At 25.3% G+C, this 11,077-nt stretch overlaps 1 protein-coding gene across 1 annotated transcript; it reads right to left on the bottom strand.

The window, feature by feature from the left end:
- Positions 1–266: 266 nt before the first annotated feature.
- Positions 267–9,531, bottom strand: LOC112704082 (beta-glucosidase 12). The gene is made up of 13 exons (XM_025755642.3): positions 9,384–9,531; positions 9,152–9,221; positions 4,561–4,619; positions 4,352–4,427; positions 3,746–3,823; positions 3,575–3,662; positions 2,975–3,230; positions 2,192–2,307; positions 1,744–1,958; positions 1,631–1,662; positions 1,136–1,238; positions 927–1,023; positions 267–494 (listed from the first exon to the last, which is right to left on the bottom strand). Exons 1-13 carry the CDS (start codon positions 9,507–9,509, stop codon positions 326–328), a joined length of 1,485 nt encoding a protein of 494 aa, XP_025611427.2. The 5' UTR covers positions 9,510–9,531; the 3' UTR covers positions 267–325.
- Positions 9,532–11,077: the final 1,546 nt, after the last annotated feature.

The raw sequence follows: 11,077 nt of genomic DNA, 5'->3' as shown, positions 1-11,077 counted from the left end.
ACACACATACACTCACCATTTACACACACCTTTCAACTACAATCCAGGTATAGCTAGGTATCAAATAAACGTGGTGTGCATGCCTGGGCTGGACAAATGTAGGAACTTATGTATAAATTCTATACACTCATACAGTGAATAATGAAAAGAAAAAACAACCAATTTTATTTCCATATCTCTCAAGCTTATCTGCTTTTTCTTATTGCATACCTGAGTGCAAAAGCTACTTTAATCAAGAAAAGACAAAATGTATATAGAACAATAAGTAAATAGTGAAAGTGCGACTAATATTTATTTTCCATAACTTTGTTCAAGTTACAAATGTTCATTGATGAAGAAACCTTTTGAACCACAAAGCTGATTGTTTGCAATATCTTTTTAAATTATTCTTGAAATCTACATGAACAATTCCCCACCGAACAGTGTAACCATAAGACCACTCGAAATTATCCAATAATGACCATACAAAGTATCCTTTCACCTTGATACCATTCCTACATCAAATGCCAAATTTCAAGTATTAGGTCAATAAATATTGAGTTCTAGAGAGGTTAACATATGATGAACAAGTTTCACGATGTCACTATAAGAAATTTGGTTTTGTTATGGTTAAAAATTTATCATTGCGGAAAGATGTTCCTTTCGTTTTATACAATATGTTTCTGAAAAAAAGGACAAGAAAAAAATCCTGAAAATGGTAGAAAATTATGTAAATAGACTCCATTATCACGAAATTTAATTTCTTTCTTTTAATTATATTATTATTAAGAAAAAATATTGAGGAGAAAACATTAGTACAACCTAAATGTTATACATTAGTCAAATATTTTAAAATCTTAAAAATACAAATGACACACATATTATCAAAGACAAACTTTTATTACTTTTGTTACTTGCCTTATCATCATGAACATATGAAAACTTACCTGATGGCCTTTTCAATATATGAAAGGTGCTGAACAATAAAGTCTATCCTAAAGTTGTCGTCTAGAGCCTTTGTACCATCATTCGGCTCATTAATCCCTGCAATTATTTAAAGAACACGATTTATTGAATTGAAGCAAAATAATTGATTATAACCTGGTATAAACTCGGTTCTTAAAAAAATGATGATAAACATAACTAAGCAGCATACCATTTTCTGTTATGTAAATGATTGGATCACCATACTTCTCTTGGGTGTACTCTAATAGGTCTAGTATTCCTTGAGGAAAGGTATACAACCAATCTGTGGCAGTCTGCAACATTATTAACTTCTCAATTCCATTACAAAAATTACTTTTAAAAGATCAACAGAAAATCAAGGCTAGTTAGTTAACACTTGGTTGGTTTGACGTCACACCCAGTCTTTCGGCACAAAATAGATATTTTGTTACTGACATAATTCAATGGTAATTTAGGTAGAGTTTGGTTAGTACCAAATTTATTTGATATACTTTTTTATAAATCAAAATTAAAGATGATAAATTTGAGCATGATATAGGCACTTAAAAGTTATTCCTTACAAACAAAAATAAAACGTATAATTTTACTTAAAAATGTGACTGATGATGTCATTTGATACTAATACAAATATATGAAGGTTCTCATAAAAGAATTTGAAGAATTTAAATAATATTAACGGAGGTACCTGGGGACCAATGGGAATCCCATCTCGCGTAGCTGAAGCAACAAAATAGATGAATTGTAAGTAAATGGAAGCAACAAACAGATATAAGCTTGATTTAGAAACATATGGATTACCACTGAACAATGCGCAAATGTCTGCCAAAAAGGTTAGATTTTCACGCTGGCAAGGAATATCGCCCACATAGGTTGCAGTGTAATAGTTTAATCCTAAGAAATCGAAGGACCCTTTGATCATGGCGGATTCCCTACTAGAAAACTTTGGCAAACGATCTCCAAGTTTCTCAACCATTACAGCTGGATATTCACCATTGTACAATGGACCCATGTACCTTTCAAATTCAAACCCAACAAGTGAGGATTTTCAGACTTGATGATTGTTTCAATAAGAGGGCAGAGCAACGCACAAACATCCCATGTTAAACTGGGTCTTGAAAAACATTGCACCCAAATAGTATAATATAGGTAGTGTAATCTAATAATTATTTAGTATATAGATTTAAATTATAAGAACTTAATTAGAAATTTAGTAAAACTATAAAACAAGAGTATCCAAAGAACAAACCACTCATCGAAGAAAGCAAAGACACGAGATACTGCGTCTACATCAGCTTTTGATGGTGAGAGTGGCATAATCCAAGGAACACTTAAGGCTATCCCAATTTCACCCTTTTGAGAACTCTGTTACAAAATAATTGATTGTCAGCCAATGAAGCACCAAAATTATGAACAAAAAATCGTTACTAAAACAATAATCCATGAACAAAAATTCGTTTGGTATATCAGGTCCTTTTTGTTGTGTTAAAATTCAAAATTTTTATTCATAAAAAAATTGATATTAATTCATAAACTATTTTTCCTAAAAGTTTAATTCATTATATAGAGATAGGTAAACCATTTTATGTTTAGCAATACAATTTTATCAACATGACTTTGATGGATAAATCATAAATATAAGAAAAGAATAATCGACCACCAAAATTTATCATTTTGGACCAACCGAACCGACCAACACTTAGTCAACTAACATATTTTCATATGTAATATCTAAAAAATACAGTCGTGACTAAATTTTAAATATTTAAAATTAAATTTTAAATATTTAAAATTAAATTTTAAATTCTAAATTCTAAATCCTAAATCCTAAATCCTCGTGGTTGACTATCGAAAAAATATGTTGTTAGTGCAAAGCATTGACTAATATTGATAAAAAAAATGTTAGTCTCCAAATATTTGTCGTTAAATAATTGAATTTATTATTTTATTCAGAGTCAGTTATTTCTTTGCTAACAACAAAATGCATGATTTTGTCTTAATATGAAGGTTTGATAATAGTTAGCTGAATAACCTGGAATTTGTCCCTATAAACATTCACAGCGGCGGCATGAGCAAGCAGTTGGTAGTGTGAAACTATATAGGGCTCTCTACTTGAATCACCTGCTTCACAATCTGGCCGTATCCACTTTGAACATCTTGCAGGTGGGAACATACCGTATGCATAACCTTGAAGGCTAACGGGTAGTGGTTCATTCAAAGTAATCCAGTGTTTAACCCTGTCACCAAATTCTCTAAAGCATACTTCTACAAAATCTGCAAAATCTTCGCTGTAAAAATATTTAATAGTAAAAAAAAAAGGATCAGTTTGAGTTTTGCAAATTTGTTAAGGTTGAAATTTGGTATTGTTTTTAATACGAAAATACAGAAATTACATAAATAAAAACCCTTTTGGTTTGTGTTTTCATTTTCAAAATTTGTTTGAAGAAAACAAAGAAAACATCAGAAGATAAAAATAGAAAATAATTTTTTATTATTTTTACTATTTTTTCTTTTTGCTTGATAAAGTCTAAAATTAAAAAATACTGAAAGAAGAGAGATGATGGTAGGACAATATGTTATTATTATTATTATTATTATTATTATTATTATTATTATTATTATTATTGCTTACACAATTTTTGGGCTCAGAAAAGCACCATATTCATCTTCAAGAGCTTGAGGTAGTTCCCAGTGGAATAATGTTATAAAAGGTTGTAGGCCTGAGTATAAGATACAATAATGTTGAAGTTGGGTATTATCATTTTGAGTGACACAAAGAGTTGACTTTAAACAAAGTACTAACCATTTGATAGAAGTTCATTTATGAGATTGTTGTAATATGTGATGCCTTCTTGGTTAACTCCATCCTTTAAGTGTCCACCTAAAAATGAGTTTATGAAAGAATCAAGGAAAAATTTCAATTCAACATGATATGGTCATAAGTATATATAATGCAGTTAGAATGACTCTAAATGATAAAATACATTATTAGTATGCCATAAACAAGAAGTAGAACTTAACTAATTAAATAGGTGCTTAATAAATAAATGATCTCAAGATTAAATTAAAATGGTTTAATTACTTTGGATATATATTTCATGCGTCAAGATGATACTGTATGTAGTAATGACAAAACTCATTTGGAATTGACCAATGACACTGTTGGTTGAGAATGCAAAACTCTTTGGATGTTAATTTATAATTTAGGAGGATTCCTAGGCAAGAATATATGATTTTTCTTTTTTCATAATTATAACTGATGTTGAAAGGGAAAATTGAGTGTGATACATTTGAATGTATCTAAATCTAATAATTAGTTAGGTCCTACAATCTATTGGCTGAAAAGTATTGGTTCTGTAGTAATTAAACCAATCAATTATAAATGTAAATAAGATAGAGAATTTCTTACTTGGCAAAATTCTTGACCAGGAAACTGAAAATCTGTAGGCTTGAAATCCAATATCCTTCATCAAACCAACATCTTCCTGTTTTTTTTTTTTTAAAGAAAGATAATAATATTGTGAATTTATCTAGTTGAAAATCAAACTTCAACCACTAAGAGAAAATAACTTTTAAGATGATATATATTTTATATTCGAACGAAGAGAACCAAAATACCTTGTAGCGATGGTATGAGTCAGTTGCAATATCTGCAGTACTGTGGTCGAAAATTTTACCTTAAGCAACAAGCAAATGTCATACATAGATATCATTTATATGGTAAGAATGAACATAGCAGTAGAAAATTTTGAATTTTTCTTTTTTAAATTAGTGAATCGGACCTATTAAATTATCTAAAAATTCTTAACTTTTCTTTTTGTACTTAATCAATTTGTGTGGTATATGTCTTTTTTTTTTTGCGGTATCTTTTAGCATTGCGGTAGATTGGAATTTCATTTAAAAATTTGTTATTGGCCAATAAATTATTACGTATACAACCTAAGATTCAAACACGTAACCAAGTTGATTCAATTTGTGCAGTATATAATTTTAATTCATTTATAAGTACTTTTTGGCAAAAGTAGTTGCAATTTTCTAAAGCTTGAGTTCATCAACCACAACTCCTTGGCACACGATTTTTCAAGAGAAAAGTAAAAAAAAAAAAAAAAATTGTAGAAACAAGAGAGGGAGAATGTGGAAAGAACATTGGCAACCTATTTATACAGGGACAGAACATGAAGATGCTATCAAGGTTTTTTTTTTTGGTCGTAAGAGGCTATCATGGTTAGCGATTTAAAGGGGATGCTATCATAGGCTATATTTTTGGTGACTATAGGCTATATGATCTGTAACTCTGCGTTTGATATTTTTTGAAATAATACTTCGTATATTTTTCATTAAAAAATAAATAAATAAAAAATTATTTAATTTTATTTTTTCAAATCACTTAATTGATAAATTCATATCATTACGGTGGAGGCGCTAAACAACTCCAAAATATTTTTGGAGTTTAAATATGATGTATCCATGAAGAGAAACAATTTTAAAATTCACTTTATAGTTTATACCATAGATAATGATAAAATGTGATTAATTTTATTTTAAAGGATAGTTATCAGAAGTGAAATAATAATAAATTTAATTAAAATACTGACTTCATAAGTTATTGATTATTCAATCTTTGGATGATTGATTAATCATTCGATCATAATTAAATAATTATATATATTTTTTTCATAACAAATAATTTTTATATCAAATTGATTATTATTTTTTTATTTAATTATTTATTAATTAATTTGTACTTATTATATTCTTTAAATATGTGTAAATAACTGCGAGATTTATTTATTAAAAACTTGTTAGTCCGATTGAAAGTAATAAATAAAATTTGTCGTTTCAAATTTTTAGTATAAATTTTTTTTTATATTTTTTTAAAATTGAATCAATTAAACAAGCTCAATAGACACCAAAAACAAAATTAAACAAGCCCAATAAACACCCAAAAAAAGAAATTAAACAAGTCCTGCAATGGCTGAGGCTTGTGTAGTGTACTAACGGCAATGGCTGAATGCTATGGTGCCTAAAATGTGGTGCCTATTTACTAAAAAGAGTTAAAAATCAATATTTAATTTAAAAGATATAAAAATAAATAATTTTTAAAAATTCAAAACTTACAACAAAAAGAAAGTTAGGCAAAATTTAGGCACCAAATCATAGGCACCATAGAATTGGCCTTGCATCATTAGCTAAGTTGTGAGTAAGAGTGTGTAAGAACTAAAAAAAATTAATAATTAAATTAGTCTTTAAAGGAAGATTCATTTTTTAAATTTATTTTTAAAAAATTTTATCAATTAAATTAATTTTTTAAAATATTATAAATTAATCATTTTTGTCTTTCAGACACTTAATTAATAGTTTTCGTAAATGATTAATAATATGAAATGTTAACTCACATCACACATGATATCTAGTATATCTAATTAGATATTAAATAAATATATTTATAAAAATTTATCAATTTAGTGTCATTAAATTATATTTGAATTAGAATTTATATAATTAAAAAAAATAAACTAAATTAATAGATTTTTATAAATATAGAGCTTATATAAATTAAAAATTTTAAGTGTCATATATGTTATTAGTTAACGTTATATATCATTAATCGTTGATGAAAATTATTAACTGAGTGACAAAATGACTAATTCATAATAATTGAATGACTAATTTGATCAATAAAACTTTTTAAGAATAAATTTGTAGAATAATTATTTTTCAGGGATCAATTTAACCATTAATAACCCATAAAAAAAAGTTCAATAATAGCTGACGGATAAAATATTAAAAACAAGCAAGCAGGAAATTAAATTGGACTAATTTAAAGTTTAATTTATTGATTTTTCGATTGAATTGATCAGGTTAGTCCAATTTTTTTAACTATACTTTAGAGGGACGATTTCAGTATAATAGAAAATCAATTAATTTTGCTACCTTGTATAAAATTTAAAATAAATTGAAACCAAATGTGAGAGTGATAAATATTAAATTTAATCTCCAATAACCATTCATAACATGTAATCCCACAAATAATATGACATCTTGTAGATCCTAAAATGTAATTGAACCGAAAAAAAAATGTGTAGACACAGAAAATAATAACAATAAAAAAAAAAAAAACCATGATGGCCAAAACTCCAAAAGAGTGCTACTAGAAAAGTATGTTTCAAAAGAATAAAAAATATATAAATAGTTTTTTACAAGGACTAGCAGCTGAGTTAAAAACAGAAGACTACAGTGCGTGGTAGCTCAAGATTTTAAATCTATAGTGGAATGGCTTCTTCGTCAATAAAGCAAACCCAATAGTTTTGTTGTTTGATTAACACAGTGTTTGGTTCAAACGAATATAAGGGGAAGGAAAATCCACAGAAAGAAAATGAGTGGAAAATCAAATTTTTTATTGTTTGGTTTATCAAAAAAAATGAAAAGAAAAAGAAAAAAGGGAAGTGGACTCCACAAAATACTTTTCTCTTCGGCTAGGAGATGAAAACTAACAAAAAAAAATAATGATATAATTATAAATTTACCCTTTACTTAATAAAAAGATTAAAATATTTTATTTTATTTTTTTAATTTGAAAATTATCTCTTGTACTCTTCTCAATTTTACAACACTATCAAATTTTATTTTTTTTTAAATATAATTAAAGAGATTAATAATATAATTAATGAATAATTATTTACTTATAAAATTATTTATTTGTATATATTTAAAAAATAATGATACATATTTTGTTTATCATATTTAAAAAACAATAAAAAGATATATAACTTTAAAAAAATTGTTGTTATTAATAAAAATAATATGTTAAAATTTTAAAATATAATTTAAATTATTTTTTATTAAAAAAATAACTTAAATATATTAATAAATTATAATTTATATATAATATACCTAAAGACATTAATGTAATTTTACTCTAATATAATTTTCTCTCTTTTTATTTTTTTTTATTCAAATAAAAAAATTCTTTCTATTTTTTTTCATTCATTTTCTCTTCATTCAAATAATAAAATAATCATCAATTTTTCTTTTTTTTTTCTTTCTTCTCATTTTCTTTCCTTTTATTTTCTTTTCTCTTATTTTCCATCTTTTATCCAAACAATGCCTAAATGCAAGGGAATTTCTACAGTACTTACCACACAAATAAGCATAGTATACTGATCTTAGGTGTCGGTCACTGAAATTAAAGGTACTTTTTTTAAAATAAAAATAAAAAATACTAAATTAAATCTGAGACCAATTTTTTTTAAACGAAAAGAAAATTAAATTATAACAAAAAAATCTCAAATTCTAAAATATGTCACAAAAAAACTAATTATTACGTCTATATGCAAAGTTTTTTCAGTAAAAAAAATATTTATTACATTATTTTAATAATTTTATCATATTAATATAACATTTAATGAATTTTATTGTTTTAATTAAAATAATAGTGTATCATAATAATACAAATTCTAGGAATATTTTTTAAATAAATAAATTAAATATTTTATTTATTAAAATATATTATTTAGGAAAAATTTATTAATTTATGTAATATTAGTTATTTCTTTTAAATTATTTTCTTTTCGTGTCAAAAATATAAAAATTAATAAAATATTTTGTTAAAAAATATGTATTCAAAGATTTAATAGTAATGGTAAATATTTTTAACTTGTAAAAAATTATTCCATTAATTTTAATATTTTTAAGTTAGCAAAAACTTAATTATAAAATTAAAAATAATATAAAAATTTAATTAAAAAATTATAATAATTTAATTATAAATTTAATAAAATTATAAAAATTAAAAATATAATTAAATATTTTAATAAATATTAAATTAATGTATATTTTTATAAATAAAATTATTTTAATTTCAGCTTTTACTCAAATATAACTAATAATTTATCCTATTTTTTATTGTATAATGGAGCCATAAATGTATCAATTTCAATAAAATTAAAAATGTTAAATATTAGACAGTATTTATCCAATTTTTTTTTTCGCTAAAAAGATCCACTCTCGTCTTATTATTGTACTTATATTAGATCGTTTTCTTTTAGTTTAATTTTTTTCATTTTAAAAACAAAATTACCTTCAATTTTCGGTGATTGACACGTAAGGTCGCTATATCATGCTTACTTTTGTTGTAACCACCATAGAATTTCGCTTGCCGAGGAAAAAAGTAACAAAATAAAAGTTAAGCTACCAAGTACCAACTAACCAGGGTATTTATGTGTGAAATTGTCCCAATTGCTTTGGCTCTTGCCACCTTCATACACTGCACCTTCAATCTTTTGGGAAACAAAAAATAAAATGGAAAAAAAAAAAAAAAGCGAATGTGCATAGCAGGAAAAGAAGGTAGAATGAGAATATGAGATCCTTCTTCACAAAGATATATTTCATAATAAATATGTAATAAATGAAGAAAATAGTTCACAGAAACGTAACAAAACCTGATGAGCTGCAGATGCTGTACCAAACAGAAAATCTGCAAGGAAGCTACTAGAATTAAGAGAAGCTACCCATTTAAACAAGGCCACAGAAACAATAAACACAACAAGAACACCCTTAAACCACATAATATGTTTTAATTTGAATTAACCTCACAATACTGTACTCATATATGAGAATTGGTAAAGTTCGTTTTGCATATAAAGGATAAAAACTGATATTTTGTTTCAGGGAAAAAATATTTTTTTTATATTAATTATTTTGGATAATATGATATGATTTTATACTCATATTAATTGTTAGTCAAACATTTCCTTCAAATAATTAATATTTCAACTATTATTCTCTACTAAAATAAATAATAAATCTATTATCAATTTTCACCAAATAAATTACTTTTACGTAGAAAAAAAAGGACTTAAATAAACAATAATACTATATATATAATATTTTTGGTAATCAAATCTAATTAAATTAGTACAAATCTAATAAAAACAAAACGTGCTTGTCCATGACGTGGTTCTTTGTCTCCATACATCTTCAGTACAGAAATTTTATCAGGAGTACAGATATACTGTTATAGAGTATAAAAATTTTGTTATCGAGCAAAAAAAAGATAGTATGTAAACTTACGGATATAGCATAAAACTTTTTACGCATAACACAAAAATTTATGATGAATATTATTATAAAGATTTTATAATTATTTTCATGTAAAAATATTTTTTTTATACCATTAGATGATAAATTATAAGGTTTGATTTGATATGTTATAAAAATGTTATCTTTTTTTAAAATATGGCCAAACAAATAAAGTACATTTTTAACATAAGACTTTTTATAAAAAGATATTTTTCACATCTTCATTTGAATAGGTGCCAAAATTTATTTGATATAGCACCAAAAATTTTCTGTTGTGCACCAACATTTATGTGCCATGTATCAAAATTTATGTGCTCAATATCTTTACTAAATATATATAGGAGAAGAAGAAGGCGGTAGTGGTAGCGATGATGACAACGTCGATAACGGCAATAACAATGACATCATTGAAAAAAGAAGTGCACAGAAGATAAAGATAATGAAAGAGGAGAAAGAGAAAGAAGAAGAAATAGTAACAATAACAACACATATATACGTACAAAAAAAAAATACACGATGACTTAGTTAAAAACTTGATTTAAAAAATACTTGAATGCCGAAATTTATTACTTGAATAAAATTATCCACAAAAGAAAGCTTCATTTTGGTCATAATAAAGAGTATAGCATATCACAATTGGTACTTGAAATTGACAAATCATTGACCAAGTCTAATGCTCATAAAGTCCAAATAATCAAGCCCACAACCATCAACACAATAACTCACAAGGCTCATATTCAAAAGAAGCAGCAAAGATCACTAGTGATAGTTAATTAAGAAATCCATTTGATTATAATTTGAATTTTATTTGAATTTATAATTTAGGATAGATCACTAGTGATAGTTAATTAAGAAATCCATTTGATTATAATTTGAATTTTATTTGAATTTATAATTTAGGATAGATTATAAATAGAGATCCAAAGAATCTTTGCAGTAGAAACATTTTTTTCATTTTTTTCACACTTTACTTTCTATCTCTTTCACATTCTCTATCCATTTTGTAATTCTTTAAAATATGAGTAGCTAATTTTCTCTTTATTGAAAAAAATAG

This window comes from Arachis hypogaea, chromosome 7 (assembly GCF_003086295.3).
Source record: "Arachis hypogaea cultivar Tifrunner chromosome 7, arahy.Tifrunner.gnm2.J5K5, whole genome shotgun sequence".
Classification (NCBI taxonomy): domain Eukaryota; kingdom Viridiplantae; phylum Streptophyta; class Magnoliopsida; order Fabales; family Fabaceae; genus Arachis; species Arachis hypogaea.
Note: the sequence above shows the minus strand (reverse complement) of the source record. Positions and strands in the feature narration are given on the sequence as shown.